Below are 18,568 nucleotides of genomic sequence, written 5' to 3'. Positions count from 1 at the left end.
TTTGAAATATGTCAATACTATATTCTTAGGTCCATGAAAAAAGTTTAACTCACAGAAAAGATAATAAAATGGACCGCTAAATATTTACTGTCAAAATTCATGATGAGGCAAGGGTAAGAAGCTCTGAAATTACACAGATTTGGTCTCAAATTATGACTCTACCTCTTCCTAAGTGGGCCTTTGTGTAAGTTAAATGAGAACACTGCATGAAATGCCTAACCCAACCTTTGTAAGACTGACCATGTGAAGGACGTGTCCAAGGAAATATCACTGGGGCCACACTATGCCTTATCTTCTCTGCAGTCATATTTTGTCATCAGCTCTTCAGGAAAAGGGACGGGGGGAAGAAATGACCAAAGAAGTTCAGGATCCTTTGGATCTAATGCATTCCTTTTAGACAGCCAGGTATCATTGTAAGTATTTACCCACCACAAATTGCTGCTGTGTCCCACCCATGGACGTACGGCGCTGGGTATCCTGATGTGCACGAACAAGCAACTGAACTAGTCGTGGAATGGCACCCTGCTCACGCAAAGGTGCATGATTTGCTGGACAAAGGGCAAGATTTCGAATCAATCCAACAGTAGCCTGAAAAACAGAAGGAAGAATTGGCATACAACTCAACACAATCATTTTCTTAGCCTAAAATTCCCACCACACTAAATCTATTGGGAACAACTAAAAGTAGTTCTGACTACACAAACATTTCAGAATCCTATCCCTATTGCAGCCATACTTCCTACTTACTAAGGAATACAATTCCTATTTATTGATCACTATGCTTAGCCATCCAACGGCTAGGGATGCTTCATTTTCAATTCTGCAACAAAGGTAAATTCTACTTTGACAACTTACCTTTATCAGAGGCCAGTGGGATGGTGGGTGTAAGAGCTTAACCACAACTGGTAGTCCATAGTGAAGGCGAACTGCATTCTGGGCCATCTCTGCCTCTTGGTGTCGGCTGGTCAAATGACGAAGAGCACAGATGGCAGGCTCAGTGATGTCTTCCCTGTCACCAGCCCGAAGGACAGTACGCACAAGAGCCTCTATACCACCCACTTGGCAGACCATCATCTTGTTCTTATAATTATTGCAAGTGAGGTTAGAAAGAATTCCAGCTGCACAGGTGACCACATTTATATCATCTGAACCCAGAAGCTGAACAAGAGTCCCAAGGAGACCTTCCATCCCTTCCTATGAAGATAAAAACAAATGGTCAGTACAAGCACATACTCATCTTGACTCTGTTCCCATGGCGTCAATTTACTCAATTTACCTGTTTAGTTGCAGCATCTGAAAGATTCCTGAGAGTCCAAAGACAGTTCTGAACAAGACGTTGACTTGGATCTGTCAGGTGAAGTCCTAAAGCTTGCATTCCACCTAGAAAATTAAAAAGGATGTAAGGTCCTAGTCATTAGCTAGAAGTTCCTATCAATCCTAAATATATTTTCTAGTCTTAGAAGGTGTCCTTCTTTATTTCCAGAGTTTACTTCCTTTCACCTAAGTATTTGTTTTCCTCTCATTTTCCAGAATGTTGCTCAGTTTCCCTCGTTTTGCCAGTTCACATCACTAGTGACAAATTGTCAAATAGCTACTGTTCCTTTCCTAAGCCGAAGAAGTCTTTGTTATCTCCACTCTCCCCCTTAGGTAATATTCTTTTTTTTTTTTTTGAGACGGAGTCTCGCTCTGTCGCCCACGCTGGAGTGCAGTGGCACAATCTCGGCTCACTGCAACCTCTGCCTCCCGGGTTCACGCCATTCTCCTGCCTCAGCCTCCCAAGCAACTGGGACTACAGGCGCCCAGCTAATTTTTTATATTTTTTAATAGAGACAGGGTTTCACCATGTTAGCCAGGATGGTCTCGATCACCTGACCTCGTGATCCGCCTGCCTTGGCCTCCCAAAGCGCTGAGATTACAGGCGTGAGCCACCACACCCGGCGGTAATATTCTTATTAATTTCTTTTCATCCATTCAATCATTTCAAAAATATTTATTCAGTACCAGGTCCTGCTCTGAGCTGGAGATAGACCAGTGAGCAAAAATATTCAAAAGTTCCTACCCTCAGAACTTATGATCTAGTTGGAAGAGGCAGACAAAAAATATACAATAAACTAAAACCATACAGCATGTCAGATGATATTAAAGGGCTATGGAGAAAAACAATGGAGTGGGGCTGCAATTTTAAGCAGATAATTAGGTCACTTCACTGTGAAGGTGACATCTGACTAAAGACCTAAAGAAGCTAGGTAAATTCCTGGGGTAAGAACAATCCAGAAAGATGGCATGAAAACACTTTACTGCCAGGGACTTTATACAATTCACTGACTGCAATACATGTGTTCCAAGGTTCACAACCTTCCATCCTTTAGGACCCTTAAATGGGGGACATTTACTCTGGCAAAGGAGTATAAATGGAAGCCCAATGCCCACATACTAGATTAACTTCACCCATCCATCTTCAACTTAAACCACTTCTAAATGCAGTAAGAGATACTTTTCCTTGTCTCCTTCATCTTTTAGGTCTGTTTTATTTCCTCAGATCAGGTCTATTTGCTGTAATTCTTACGGTACCCTGCACTTCTCCTTCATAGTATAAGTTAGTCCATTTTCCCTACAAGACAAAGATCACCTCTATTGGGTTCCTTTTTCATAGTAGCTCCAGCTACTAACAGAATGATCTGCGTAAGATTGATACTCAGGATGCTCAGTATTTGTGAAATGACTACCTTTTTTCCCCTCATTAAGACTTCATTCCTTCCCTTTACATAACTATTAACTCTAAGAGAATGGATTTTAACCCCAGATGTCCATCAGAATGGCCTATAGAGACTTTAAAACACACACATTCTGTTTCAGCAGTTCTAGGGTAAAAAAAGTCCCATGCAGATGACTCTGTGGCATCTCTACCTCCCCTTCCCTGCTGCCCTTACCCCTATATACTAAAAGGGAAACTTCCAAATCTCTAGCCTGCCTCTCTTGCATTCTCTAGTACCTTACATTTCCAGCTACCTACTGACCTTTTAGTCACTTTAAGTCAGCTTCGTTTTTTGTTGTTTTTTTTTTTTTTTGAGATGGTGTCGCTTAGGCTGGAGTGCGGTGGCGCAATCTCGGCTCACTGCAAGCTCCGCCTCCCGGGTTCATGCCATTCTCCTGCCTCAGCCTCCCCAGTAGCTGGGACTACAGGTGCCCACCACCATGCCTGGCTAAACGGCTAATTTTTTGTATTTTTAGTAGAGACGAGGTTTCACCATGTTAGCCAGGATGGTCTCGATCTGCTGACCTGGTGATCCACCTGCCTCGGCCTCCCAAAGGGCTGGGATTACAGGCGTGAGCCACCATGCCCGGCCTAAGTCAGCTTCTTAAATTATTATGTTCAAAAATTAAGGATGCCTTCTGAGGGTTTCATTTCTCTTCATGGTACCAATATTGTCCCCTCCACAAACCATTTTTGGTTGCTCCCTTAGCTCCTATATTATTACATTCTGTGATTCTTTCAGACATCTCAGACATTTGCCCTTAGCTATTCAGTTCTAAAACCAAACTATTTCATTCCTAAAAGCCTATAACATCTCAGCAGTCTGTTCTACCTTTTGGTCATTCAAACTGTTAATCTACACAATGCTATTATTAATATTTTAAACACACCACTGTGATGCTCTGCTATTGATAGACAACCATCAGAAGTGTCTTGGCATCCTTTTAAGATAGTAGACAATACTTTAGTATAACCCCGAGGAACCGTTTAGAATTTGGATCCCACCTAGCCTTCCAAACTGACCAAAGTATTCTGTATCTATGGCTCCAAAGCTGGGATAAAGCATGAATAAACTCTATGAGTAGTAAACATCTTATAGGAACCTAGAAAGTCCTGCATGTTATGGCTCTGCTTACCTAACCTCAACCTCATACCAGGCCATCCACCTCATTACTTACTAAGTTCTGTTTACACAGAGCTTCTCTTCAGCACCTGGATCTCCACAATCTCTTTCCTTCTAAGGCAAGCTCGTCCAACCTCCAGCCCATGGGCCACGTGACCCAGGACAGCTCTGAATGTAGCCCAACACAAATTCGTAAATTTTCTTAAAACATTATGAGATTCTTTTGCAATTTTTTTTGTTTTAGCTCATCAGCTATCATTAGTGTATTTGGTGTGTAGTCCAAGACAATTACTCCTCTTCCAATGTGGCCCAGGGGAGCCAAAAGACTGGATACCCCTCGTTCTAAGACATAGCACATGGTGTTCCTTTTCTCTACCTGGAAAATATTTAACCCTCACTTCTCATACAGACAAGAGAGAGGTTCCTTCTCATCCTGCAGTCCCACTTAACATCCCCTTTTCAAGGAGACCCTTTCCCTCTCATCTAATTAGACAATTACCCTCCTCATTAATTCTTATCACTATTTGCTCTTCACTTCTCCCCTAACACTCATTCTAATTTATGATCACATATTTTTAAATACTTTTGTCACCTTCACAAGACTATAAGAACAAGCACAGGGACCCTATCTGTTGTGTTACCCAATGTATACCACATGCCTATTCCATTTCTTAAAATACATTAGATGCTATGTTCAGAATAAACAAATGAATGTAAGAATAACCTGGAAGAACTTAAAGATTCCTAGGCTTCTGGTCCCATACAAGTCCAGCTATCTACAGACCTCCCTGTCACTTCAAATAAACACTATGAGATCTTGATATAAAAATTAACACTCCAGGGATTCTGACTAAATAAATCTCAAAATGTGTATTTTTAGCCTACATTACAGGTTACTGCTGGAACAGCTGACAGAATTTACATCCCCTCACTCTGTACGAACTCAGTCACATTTGTCTATCCCCAAGCCTATGGCTGCACTGCCAGCAGTTACCTGGAGCAATCATAATGTCTTTCTCGCTCATAAAATCCCAAGTAAAATTACTCTCAATTAAGTGGGAAAAATAAGTGTTGCCAGCCCTATACTTTATTCCCAACATTTCCTTCCATTAAATGCCTTTATATTTTTCCCTCTTTCAATACTGATTTGAAGTTTGCTTTGAAATTCTGGGTAAATGTTGTTAGGTGGGTTACTGAAAGGAGAAAAAATGCTAGGTAGCTAAAGAGTAACTATTTTCATGACACACACACACCCCAAGAGGCCCTAGTACAAACCATCTATTCTTTTCCCCAACTGCCAACATACACAAGATACAAAGTACCACATACAAGTTGCATCCTTAAAAATACTCAGAATAGAAAAAAATTGTTTCTCATACTTAGATGGTATCTATTCACTGAGAATACAGAATATCAGGGCAAAACACTGGTCATAATCATCAGGCAAGAGAAAGAAAGTGCATACAAATAGGAAGTCTGTTTGCAAACAATATGATTCTATACCTAGAAAACCCCATAATTTCTTCCCAAAAGCTCCTTGATCCAATAAACTTCAGCAAAGTTTCAGGATATAAAAATCAATGTACAGAAGTCAGAAACATTTCTATACACTAACAACATCCAAGCTGCAAGCCAAATCAAGAATGCAATCCCATTTACAAAAGCCACAAAAAGAATAAAATACCTAGGAATACAGCTGAAGAGGGAGGTGAAAGATCTCTACAGTAAGAATTACAAAACTCTGCTCAAAGAAATCAGAGATGACACCAACAAATGAAAAGACATTCTATTTCATGGATAGGAAGAATCGATATTGTTAAAATGGCCATACTGCTCAAAGCAATTCACAGATTCAATGCTATTCCTATCAAACTACCAATGGCATTCTTCACAGAATTAAAAAAATATATATATATTTAAAAATTCACATGAACCCAAAAAAGAGCCTGAATAGCCAAGGCAATCCTAGGCAATAAGAACAAAACTGGAGGAATCACTTTACCCAACTTCAAGCTGTACTGTTAATACAAGGTTACAGTCACAGCATGGTACTGGTATAAAAACAGACACACAGACCAATAGAACAGAATAGTGACCTCAGAAATAAGGCTGCACACCTAAGAAGTCAACAAAAACAAGCAATGGGGAAATGACTCCCTATTCAATAAATGGTGCTGAGATAACTGGCTAGCCACATCCAAGATTGAAACTGCACCCCATCCTTACATGATGTACAAAAATCAACTCAAAATGGATTAAAGACTTAAATATAAAACTTAAAACTGTAAAAACTCTGCAAGATAACCTAAGAAATACCATTCGGGACATAAGACCTGTCAAAGATTTCATGACGAAGATGCCAAGAGAAACTGCAACAAAAACAAAAACTGACAAATGGGACAGTATAAAGAGCTTCTGCACAGCAAAAGATATCAACAGAGTAAACAGACAACCTACAGAATGGGAGAAAGTATTGGCAAACTATGCATCTGACAAAAGTCTAATATCCAGAGTTTACAATAAACTTAAATTAACAAGCAAAAAACAAATAACTCCATTAAAAAGTGGGCAAAGGACATGAACACTTTTCAAAAGAAGACCTACAAGTGGCCACGAATCATATGAAGAAAAGCTCAACATCATTGATCATTAGAGAAATGCAAATCAAAGCCACAATGAGATACCGTCTCACACCAGTCAGAATGGCTACTAATAAAAAGTCAAAAAATGACAGATGCTGGTGAGGTTGCTGAGAAAAGAGAATGCTTATACCCTGCTGGTGGGAAAGTAAATTAGTTCAGCCATTGTGGAAAGCAATTTGGTGATTTCTCAAAATACTCAAGACACAGTTACCATTCAACCCAGCAATCCTATTACTAGGTATATGCCCAAAGAAAAAAGAAATCTTCTACCATAAAGACACATGCACGCATATGTTCACTGCAGCATTATTCACAACAGCAAAGATACGGAATTAACCTAAATGCCCATCAATGGTAGACTGGATAAAGAAAACGTGGTACATATAGACTATGGAATACTATACAGACATAAAAAAAGACCAAGATGTCTTCCACAGCAACACGAATTAACCTAAATGCCCATCAATGGTAGACTGGATAAAGAAAACGTGGTACATATAGACTATGGAATACTATACAGACATAAAAAAAGACCAAGATGTCTTCCACAGCAACACGGATAGAGCTGGAGGCCATTATGCTAAGCAAACTAACACAGGAACAGAAAACCAAATACCACATGTTCTCACTTATAAATGGGAGGTAAACACTGAGTACACCTGGGCATAAAGAAGGGAACAACAGACACTGGGGCCTACTTAAGGGTGGGAGGCAAAGAACTGAAAAAGTACCTATTGGGTACAATACTTACTGCCTGAGTGACAAAATAATCTGCACACCAAACCCCTGTGACATGCAATTTACCTATATAACAAGCCTGCACATTACCCCGTACCTAAAAGTTAAAACAAAACAAAAAAACTGCTCATGAGCATCTACTAATAAAGCAATCACTTTATTACATAAAACTGTACTATATTAGAATTTGTCATTTCTCCTATAAATTCACAGGTCTGTTAGCAAATCTTAGGTTTACTCAACACTGAAATTACAAACACATTTTATTGAGCAAAATATATGCCATCATTTTTGATGGATAATAAGAACTCTACCTAAACTAGCCTTAAATATTTAGCTACAATCCAGATGACAGGTACTTTGAATGTAATCTTGGCTGCAAAATGAATAGGACCATCTATTTTCAGTCATTAAAGTTCTACCACCTTTTCCTAAGAAAAGTAATCTAATTAGAACTGCAGATGCTGTACACAAGACTCAGAATAGATACATATACTTACCAGCTTCTACAATAGCTGGCTTATTACTAGAGCAGACGGATAGCACCTTCAGCACTCTGCTTGTGGTCCACAGTAGTTTCTCATAAGTATAGGTCCTCATTATATTTACTAAAGCTTGGGGTCCACCACTAGCCAGTATGATCAGCTAGAAAGATATATACATATCGTTAGTCATGGAATCTTGATCACATGTCTGAGAAGAGCCATATTACCAACATATTTTATTATACAAGAATTTCAGCCAGCTTGTCATTGGACCTAAATGTATTCCTGGACCCCATCACTCAGACCCCCATCCTGGGGCCCTATCCAACTTGTCCTTTTAAAGCATTCCACTCAAATTCAGACATCCCAGTCCTCTCAAGAATGTATCAGTTTTGGCCCAATTTCCTTCTTCCCACACTGATCACAGCAGAAGAAAAAAATTTAGAAACCATGTTGGTAGGCAAGATTAATGCCCTAAGATGAAAGTTATATCAAAACTGATTCGCTGAAAATTTGAACCAGAACTGGCACTTAAAACTCCTTATCACTTGGCCCTTTAATTTTCCTAATTGTATCCACCTTAAAAAGAGATACCATAAAATGATCATTCACTCTTGTCCTTTCATTCCCTGTGTATCTTCCCTTTCAACACTGCCCCAATTTTCTAAAAACAAATTTCATCATTTCATGCTTCTGCTGAAATTTCCCACTGTGCTTTTAAACATGCTGTACAAAGCCCTATGAGATCTGCTGAGTCTATCTCAATAGCCTCACCTCAAACCTTTCTTCCTCTTTACTGTTAGTATTTCTTAAATTCCCAAAACTTTCCATCTCCTTCCTTGGTTTCAAAAATGCTGTTTCTCACCTAACCTTCACCTAGTGAATCCCTTCTCATCCTTGAACACTGAACTCAACTATCACTTCCTCCAAGAGGTACCTCCTTGAACCCTCAAAGAGTCTGTTTCACTTGTGTTATGTGCTCTCATAGCCCCACTTCTTCCCACTACATGAATTAAATATTAGGTTATTATTCCCGTCTACATCCCACCTAAGAACAAAAGTGTGAAGAGAAGCTTGCCTACAATATCCCTACTACTTCGCATAGTGCTTTACATATGGAAACTCAAATATTTAAAAGAACAGAAATGAACTGGGCTGCACAGCAGGAGGTAAGTGGCAGGTGAGCGAGCATTATCTGGCTTGAGCTCTACCTCCTGTCAGATCAACTGCAGCATGAGAGCCTCATAGGAGCGGAAACCCTAGTGTGGACTGCACATGCGAGGGATCTAGGCTGCACGCTCCCTATGAGAATCTAATGCCTGACTATCTGAGGTGGAACAGTGTCATCCAGAAACCATTCCCACAACCCATTCATGGAAAAACTGTTTTCCACGAAACTGATCCCTGGTGCCAAAAAGGTTAGGAACACTGCATGGAACGACATGACACTGGAAGTGTCCGATGCTCCATGAAAACCACATAAAGAACAATTCTCTTACCTTGCTTTCTTGGTTGCCATATGCTAAAATTTGAAGGCAGTCTGTCGTAATAGCCAAGAATTTAACGTTTGTTTTGTTGAGCAAGGCAACCATTTTCTGCAGCCCGCCAGCTAAACGCACTGCCATTTTTGCTCCTTCTTGATGTAATAAAAGGTTGTGGAGAGTTGTAATGGCATAAAACAACACAGAATCCACTGGTGAACTGGGACGAAGAAAAAAGCCTGATCAGAAATACTGTGACTATACTCTTTTACTTTTTAGCTTCAAGCATTCTGACAATGTTTTCTTACCCAAGCATTTTCACCAGGGCAGGAATGCCTCCAGACTTAAAGATGGCCAGCAAGCCCTCCCGATGATGGGAAAGGTTATGCAAGGTCCCAGCGGTACAACGAGCTGTTTCTACATCATTTGTATTCTGCATGGTACGTACAATAGCAGACACCATCTGAGGAGAACGCATGATAGCGTGTCTGGAAGCTTCCTTTTTAGAAAGCTGATGGACCATAACTGCAGCCTTATTAACCACCACCTATAATACAGGAATTAGAAACATCATTAGTTTTCAAGTCCCGGTATTGGGTAGACATTCTGAACCTACTCCCCTTGAGCATTTACTTCAAAGCAGACTAAAAAGTTAGTCATGTCATTGCTCACCTGGTCCTCATCATTTAGCAGTTTTGTCAGTTCAGGGATTGCACGTGTGGCAAGTTCTGCATCATCTTGATAGTTAATCAAGTTTACAACTGCATGTTTCAGCATCTGTGATGGTTCAGCCAAACGCTGGACATTAGTGGGATGAGCAGCATCAAACTGTGTAGATGGGATCTGCATGCCCTCATCTAATGTCTCGGGGAACATAGCAGCTCGTACCCTCTGAGCTCGAGTCATTGCATACTGTCCATCAATATCTGGAAAAGGTTAATCAACACTCACTATCCACAGTTCAGCATTTACCTAAGCATTTGCTATCCTAAATGGTAAAAGTGGCATTGCTATTACTCCCTTTTCTTCACCACAACATTTTACTTAAACTATTATACACTAACTTTTTAGTTCTCAAAACTGCATTCTGACTTTCAGTAAGGCAATGAAAAATACTCTTACCAGCTACTTGTTCTTGAGTGAAGGACTGAGAAAATCCCTGTTCCCACTCATACAGGACTTGGGAGGTATCCACATCCTCTTCCTCAGGATTGCCTTTACCACTCAGAGAAGGAGCTGTGGTAGTGGCACCAGAATGGATTCCAGAGTCCAGGTAAGACTGTTGCTGCCAGTGACTAACAGCCGCTTTTCTGTCTGGTTCCATGGCCATGTCCAACTCCATCAAATCAGCTATAAATATGAAACAGTATTAGCATTAGTAGATTGGAAATGTTACTTTAATTTAAAAAAAAAAAAAAATCTGTGATATGACCCATTGAAATATTTTTAGAAATAAAGTCAAATCTGAAAGACAGCCAAGAAAAGCAGAATGATAGCCAGGGTTAGCTCAGTGATGAAATACCTAATCCCTTAGGGAACCACCTAACAGTTACTCACTGAATCAGTGGAAGAATGGTACTGCATCCAGGCTCCAGAAGCAGTCATCCAGACTAGATTCCTGCTGGTGGCTTGTTTGCTATTTCACCAAGCCATTAGGAGGAGTGAGCAGAAAATGGAGCAAAAGGTAGCCTGACAAGTAAGCAGGGAGAGAGGAAAGCAGGGGGATCTCAGCCAGACTGGCTTAATGGCAACGAAGCAGAGCCCCAATTCAGTAACTAAAGATTTATAACACAAACCTTGAGTAGCCATTGTCCACGCTGGATTTTCAAAACAGTTGTATGGTATACTTCAAATACCCTAAAAAAAGTTAATCAAAAGTCATTAGGATTTAAATTTAGCTTGATTAATACTCCTAAGTCACTGGGATGCCTGTTAAATGTCACTATTACACCCACAAAAAAAACCCCATATCCTCTTTTACCAGGTTATTTAGTGAAGCACGACCTCATGGTCTCCTCCAGACACCTCAACCACAGCTCCATCACTGCTGAACTTCAGTGAAAATTCCTCCTTACCAAATACATCTTTTTATTAATAGTAGAAATATAAATTACAGATAATCAGGATGGTGATGAGAAAGCAAAGAGTTGTAATAATAAAAGCCAGGGAGGGGAAAACACTATTCAAAAATTAGCTGCTCCCTGAATTCCAAAAGGTCTCTCATTTTTTTAACCTTTCATGAAAAAATTCAAAGATCCTCTTTGGATAACAGAGGTACATGGGATTTTAAAAACTCCACATTTTCATTAACAAGTTAGTTGTTTTCTGATATAATACAGTGCCATCAAAAATTATTTTTCATAAAGCAAATTTTGGTGTCTAGAATAGCGAATTTTAGATTTTTTAGTACAAAGAAAAATTACTTTTCAAATGAAAGTTTACAACACAAAAGCACCTTTATTAGTAAAATTTTTCTAAGTTCAAATTTATAGCAATGATTTATTATAAATACAAATATTACCAATATGGATACATATTATTTTGATCAATATTTTAAAAATTAATATCATATACAAATCTTAGCATCTCATTTATGTCTGTATTTGGCTTTATTGTGCAATATTCAGAAAAAAACACCGCATCACACAGGGAACTACCTGCAAATTTGAACAGTTCATGACCTCTAGGTATTTCTAATAACAAAATTTCCTTTATTACAAAATCTGTGCCAAACAAGTTCATCTGGAACTATAACATATTGGGTATGGAAAGATATGGATTAAATATTTAAGTGTGAACTATGTTTTCTTTCTTTTGAGACAAGAGTTTCGGTCTATTGCCAAACCAGGCTGGAGTGCAGAGGTGCACACTCAGCTCACTGCAACCTCCGCCTTCCAGGTTCAAGTGATTTTCCCATCTCAGATGTAAGCCAACGCCTGGCCTTAGTTTCTACCTTTTGACTGTCTTTAAAAGAGTGGTTATTTAACTACTTCACCACCTTTCTGAAAAATTGGTTCCCCACTCCAGCCTCCAACGTATTTCTGCAAAAGGAGACTCAAAACATGTTCTACACTGAGCTTCTCCTTTGGCCAATGTCAAGAGACTCAGAAACCAACTGGTCATGTCTATAGACTATATAGCTATTTAAGAAGTGCTTTGATACATCCGGCTTCCAGGAACATTTTTTTTATAGTACTGTTTTTCTTTGTTGTTGATGCAAAGGCAAAACATTTACGCATATTACTGGGTAAACTCTGTGTGGGCTGACCTAGTAACTTGACCGCAATTTATAACGATTTCATTTTTATAATGGAAAAAACCATATTCATGTTCCAAATTTACAACAGCCATTTGTACATTAGGACTTCCCAACATTACATAGATATTTTTTAGCTTTTAAAATTTATGCAACATAAATAAAAACTCATCTTGCTCTTCACCGCAACCCTATGAGGTGAAGGAGGGTAAAAATCTATCGGCAGTTAGAGAAGTAAAAACAAAGAGTAGAAATGGGGATCTAATTAGGTAACAGCATAGACTCACTCACCTTGTACCTGCTCTGGAGGCAGATCCAAATATGCCAAAAACTGAGCATTAACCACTAAAGAAATCAAATAGACTGCCCAGCAAGAACTAGGGCAGAACACTGCTCCAGAAAGGAAAAGGAAAGCCTTCCTCTTTCTTTTTCTGGCCTGAGCCTTACAAGCTAAGGGCTGGCTCTCCTCCACCACACCCTGCCAACCATTAAGGGCCCAATTCTAGTGCTCCCAATTAGCCAAAACTTACCAATCACTTCAGGAAAATTTTTTTTAAACCAACAAAAAAACTGACTCCATAGAAACTGAGATAAAATTTAAAACTAGCGGTAGGGTGGAGAGAGAAACAGAACACTTCAATTTAGTATCTCCGTAAAAGACTGGAGAGAAAAAATAAAAACAAAAAGTTGAATAGAAACTAAAATTGAGAAAACTTCCTAGAGTACAAAAAAATGACAAAGATAAAAAATACAAAAGAAGAAATCACGATCAATTCAGGAGATCAAAGGTCCAACTAGTAGGCATTTCAGAAAGAATTATGAAGAAACAAAAATGACAAAATCCACTAAGTACCAATCAAGAGGGAGGAGTGCTTAAAAATTATGAAGTACAATCATGCACTGCATAATGACATTTCAGTCAAGATGGACTACATACGTTACAGTGACCCCATAAGATTATAATTCTGTGTTTTTACTGGATCTTTTCTATGTTTAGGTAAACAAGCCAGGCGAAGTGGCTTATAATTCTTTTTTTTTTTTTTTTTTTTTTTTTTTGAGGCGGAGTCTCGCTCTGTCGCCCGGACTGGAGTGCAGTGGCCAGATCTCAGCTCACTGCAAGCTCCGCCTCCTGGGTTTCCTCGAAGTGGCTTATAATTCTAACACTCCGGGAGGCGGGTGGATTGCTGCAGCACAAGAGTTCCAAGACCAGCCTGGACAACACAGCAAAATTCCATCTCTACAAAAAAATTTTAAAAATTAGCCAGGTGTGGGTAGTATGTGCCTACAGTCCTAGCCACTGGGGAGGCTGAGGCAAGGAGGATCAGAGTTCAAGGTTATAGTGAGCTATGATCACACCACTGCATCCAGCCTGGGCAACAGAGCAAGACCCTGTCTCTTAAAAGAATAAAGGGGAAAAAAAAAAAAAAGATACACAAATACCACTGTTTCAACTGCCTACAGTAACATGCTATACAGCTTTATACCTAGGAGCAACAGGCTATACCATATAGGCTAGGCATGCAGTACGCTATGCCATCTAGGTTTGTATAAGTACTACACTAAATGTTTCAAGACACAGGTTATCATTAAACTACAGACTACATTAGAATGCTGTGTTTTCTGACAGCTTTATCACCACCAAGTGATGTTTTGACAAACGGGGAGCTGGCCAACTTCTCATGTATTTTCCATGCAGTCTAATGCATCCATGCATCTTTTTCTGGCAATATGAACATAATACTCTTTCCAACTACAAACTTTATAAAGGATACTTCAAAATTCACCGTGCTATTTCTGATTTTAACCCTATAAATGTCTTCAGTCAAAGTCAAGGGGAGAAGTCTTGCCACAAATAATATACAATAGATTTCACACTAAAGTTATTTTTCGTTTTCCCATCAGGACAGAATTATCTTAATTACCCTAGTTTTCAGGAAGTTTGAGTATTATTAACTACGGGTAAATATGCTACATAAAAATATAAAGCAGATACATTTTAAAATCACAGTTTTATACTAGCAATTCATAGTTCACTTTTCCAATAATCAAGATCCAAAGAATTATTTCCTGTTTTAAAATTAGAAAGTGCTACTCTATTTCATAAGCAAGATAAACTTTTGATATATCTTCAAGGATTTTTAAAAAGTTCATAGTAAAATCTGCAAATCTAAAAATACATGCATATGCATTTTCATTAACCGTCACCAGTAATACTTTGCCATCTAGAAAATGTATGCAGTTTCCTCAACTCTTCCTATTTTAGCACATTTCACGCAACACTAATATTTTAAGTTACAACTCACTCCAGGTTCCTTTTTGCTTTCTTCTTTCACAGCTTTCTTTGGGGGGTGTGTGTGTGTGCCTGTGTGTGTGTTCTCGAGGTGTCTTGTCATCCTAGAATGGTCAATAAGCATGAAACATCAAACGACCCTTCGTCGTCCAAACACTAAAATGTATGCCTTTGGTACTGTCTTTAAATAGGTACACAAATGGCTATTAGAAGTATGAAATCTTCTCAGGTAGGAAACAGAAGGTAAATGGAAAAAAAAAGAAATATGGAATCTCTTTATGGCTGGGAAAAATTAGTATGTTTCCAGAATGAGCTCTTTTCTTCATAACTGTCTTCCTTCCTCAGCCATAAAGTAATATATGCCTAGTATAAATTAGTATTCTTATTTATCATCTCCATCATGACTCCACTACACAGTAAATGATGACATTTTGGTATATTTGGAATGACTAAACTCACTGCTATGTATTTTTAAAAATAAAAATATAAAATCCCTTGTGAAGACTATTATAAAATATTATCATCTGGATTGTATTGTATGTCTATACTATAAGCTACCTCCTCCATTCTTAGCTTGTTCTTCCCCATTTTGTCTATTATTCCAACAATGCCGCAATAAACACCTTGCATATAAATAATTCTCTTAATTTCCTATATCACCAGAAGTTCTAGAAATAGTATTACTGAGTTAAAGGGTAAGAATTTTAAGTCCTTTCATGCATAGCTCCAAAATACTGACAGATCATAAACTGACATAATTTTCACAGAACATACTGAACATGTTGCCATCTTACCAAGGGCTTGTCAGCATCAGCTGTTATCTGACACAACTTTTAATAGATATGTTCACACATCTAACATATATACCATCACCCACCCATCCCACAAGGTTTTAAATTCCAATAAGTTTATATGCTTATTTATTTGCTACGTATAATGTAGCCTTTTGGCTTGCCAGATTTTTGATGTCACTGTCATCCTTTTATATTTTTGTGACGTACTTGTATATATTATACATAAAAAGCCCCTTGAATAGTCATTGGATATAGCACATTTAGGCCAACTGGATGTCTTAGAATATAATTTTACTGTTTAAAATCATTAGATTATGGTAACATCCTTTGCATGTGTGATTTATTGTTAGTATCACCAATGAGTAACTCCACACAGCATCTTTGATCGGTAACATCCTAAAATAAATAGTACTGGTACTCCAGGGAGGAAAAAAAAGACAATGTTTTAAAACAATCTTTCACTACATCTCCAAGAACAAATTATCACAAAAAGCAGATTGTTTTTCTCTAACTTATATTAACATAAGCAGCCAAAAAGACTAATATGTTAAAGCACAGCCGTCTCCTTTAAGATATATCCTGAATAGGCTTTACCTCACAGGCACATTTTCTAAGTAATTTTCACAGAACATACTGAATTTCCAAAATATAATTTTATACCAATTAAGTTAAAAAACAAAACAATGCTTCATATAGTTTATGAAGTAAAAGTATGCAAAGAATATACACTAGCTTCTTAATAGTGGGCTACCAATACAGCAGGCCTGGGAGCAGCAAAGGGAATAGGATGGAAAAAAGTATTAAACATAGCTGCAATTCAGCCAGGTGTGGTGGCTCACACCTGTAATCCCAACACTTTGGGAGGCCAAGGCAGATGGATTGCTTGAGTCCGGGAGTTCAAGACCAGCCTGGGCAACATGGTGAAACCCTGTCTCTACTAAAAATACTAATTTCATTTTTTAAGCTTATTTTAAAAATGGCTGGGTGTGGTGGCACATGCCCCTGTAGTCCCAGCTACTTGGGAGGCTGAGGTGGGAGAATCATCTGAGCCCAGTGTCCTGAGACATTTTTATACCCCTTTTATGTGGATTTTATAGTCTGATAAGGCTGAACAGAAAACAACTCTTAGTTTAACTGAATTTTTAATAAAAGTGGCCACAATGACATACTAAAACTATTTTCCTATACACAAATAGGACAGAGATTTCATTCATAACAGTAAAATGAGATACATACACAACAGTAAATGGGAAGATATGTCTTGTTCTTCATTTAAGAAGAACTATAAGAAGGAACCAGTTACATCACATTTATAACGTTATCACTAAGATAACATTATAAATCAACAACCACAGCAATTCAAGTATTGTATTATTAGGAAAGAAATGGGTAAGAGACTGTAGTAGGCAGAAAAACACCCAGATATAATGTGGCAATTTCATAAATGAAGAAGGTAATATTTCAATTAGTGGATTACTTGATTAAAAGTATTAGGAGAAATGGGCTTGTCACACCAACTATCATTTTTTCATCCTTATTATATTCACCAAATATTTACATGTAAAAAATAGAACAATGAGATAAAATATGGGTATATATTAAGACTAAAACCATGCCCAATCGATGAACTGATTAAGCATGAGTTGAAATTGAAACCAAAAAGGGAAACATGAGATAATTTGTGTGTGTATGTAGTTTTTAAAATTTGAGCAACAAATCACCATGTTTGAAGTAATTCAAAAAATGACATACTAGAACATGTGTAACATAAAGGCTAATATCCACAGTACACGAAAAACTGGGAACAAGTCAAAAAGAAGAAAGAATTATACTGCAGGGAAAGAGCAAGAAACAACATTGCAAAGGAAAAACATAAAGTGAGCAATGAATATATAACAAAGGATGTTTAAACCCATTTACTTTTTGCTTCTCAGATTGGCAATGATTGAAAAGATTGATTAGTATCTACTGCCAATAAGGATATGGTGAAACTAGCAGAAACTTTTGATAGTAAGCTGGCACTATCCATTAAACGTGACTTAAAAATTCAATTTTTATAACAGAAATGTATTCTGTGGCAATACTGTCAGAAGCATGCCAAGTGAAGCATTCATAGAGAAAAAGATGAAATTATTCAAATGTCCATCCACAGGGGATGGAATAAATAATAATTTATCAATTAAATGGAATATATATTCACCCACTGAACAAATTTTAAACACCCTTTATGTTACTGGTATTACAGTAATAAGAGACTCAAGGTCATAAATACAGTGAAGCTTATATTCTACTGTTAGGGAATTAAGCAATTAAAAAAAGAAAATTTAGAGTGAGAAATGCTAATAAACAAGTTTATAAGGTAGAAGGTATGCTACTCTAGCGGGTGGTCAGGGAAGGCCTGTGAGGAAGAGACATTTCATCAGAGGAGCAGCAGCTGGCCACGTAAAGATGGGGCAGAACACTCCAGGCAGAGAACAAGTGAAAAGGAAGGAATGAGCTTAATGTGGTAAAGGTATCGAAAGGTCACCAGTGTAACTAGAAGGCAGGGAACCATGAAGAGACAGAGATGAGAATCAGATCAGTAAGGATGTAAAATAAAATCCAAAGTGTACTGGGAAGCCAATGAAGCAATGTGATGTATGATTTAGACTTTCTAAAATTCACTCCAGCAGCTATAAAGGGGAAAAAAGACAGTTAAGGGGCAACAGCAAAGCAGAAAGACCATTTAGGAGGTTACTGCAGTTGTCCAGGTGAGGGGAGGGGGATGGTGGAATACCATACAGTCATTAAAGAGAATGAAAAAGGTACACATTAAAAAAAGTAACATATATCAAGTATGCAAGGCATCTTTTTTACATATATGATTGTATACATCTGCAGAACCAAGTATATTAATCAGAAATATTTGTCCGAGAAGGTTAGCCTATACAATTGAACCCTATATAGGTTAGCCAAATACTGAAATATAACGTTAAGGAAATGTTTCTAAGCATAAAAGCTAGGT

General features: G+C 38.1%; 1 protein-coding gene across 4 annotated transcripts in view; it reads right to left on the bottom strand.

Moving 5' to 3' along the window:
• Nucleotides 1-18,568, bottom strand: part of CTNNB1 (catenin beta 1) — a 41,733-nt gene that overhangs the window by 6,069 nt on the left and 17,096 nt on the right. For 3 of the 4 annotated variants that reach the window (XM_033212159.1, XM_033212161.1, XM_033212160.1), the window contains exons 2-10: nucleotides 11,021-11,081; nucleotides 10,347-10,574; nucleotides 9,897-10,150; nucleotides 9,533-9,771; nucleotides 9,243-9,444; nucleotides 7,759-7,903; nucleotides 1,277-1,380; nucleotides 856-1,194; nucleotides 430-588 (exon numbers count right to left, since the gene is read on the bottom strand). In XM_033212159.1, coding sequence (XP_033068050.1) covers nucleotides 430-588; nucleotides 856-1,194; nucleotides 1,277-1,380; nucleotides 7,759-7,903; nucleotides 9,243-9,444; nucleotides 9,533-9,771; nucleotides 9,897-10,150; nucleotides 10,347-10,574; nucleotides 11,021-11,033 — 1,683 coding nt within the window. In that variant the 5' untranslated portion in view covers nucleotides 11,034-11,081. Of the gene's footprint in view, nucleotides 1-429; nucleotides 589-855; nucleotides 1,195-1,276; nucleotides 1,381-7,758; nucleotides 7,904-9,242; nucleotides 9,445-9,532; nucleotides 9,772-9,896; nucleotides 10,151-10,346; nucleotides 10,575-10,781; nucleotides 10,909-11,020; nucleotides 11,082-18,568 lie in introns of those variants that run through there. The other variant, XM_033212162.1, reaches the window with a different exon arrangement.

Source organism: Trachypithecus francoisi, unplaced genomic scaffold (assembly GCF_009764315.1).
Source record: "Trachypithecus francoisi isolate TF-2019V2 unplaced genomic scaffold, Tfra_2.0 Lachesis_group0, whole genome shotgun sequence".
Lineage (NCBI taxonomy): Eukaryota > Metazoa > Chordata > Mammalia > Primates > Cercopithecidae > Trachypithecus > Trachypithecus francoisi.
This window is presented reverse-complemented; position numbering and strand designations above follow the sequence as displayed.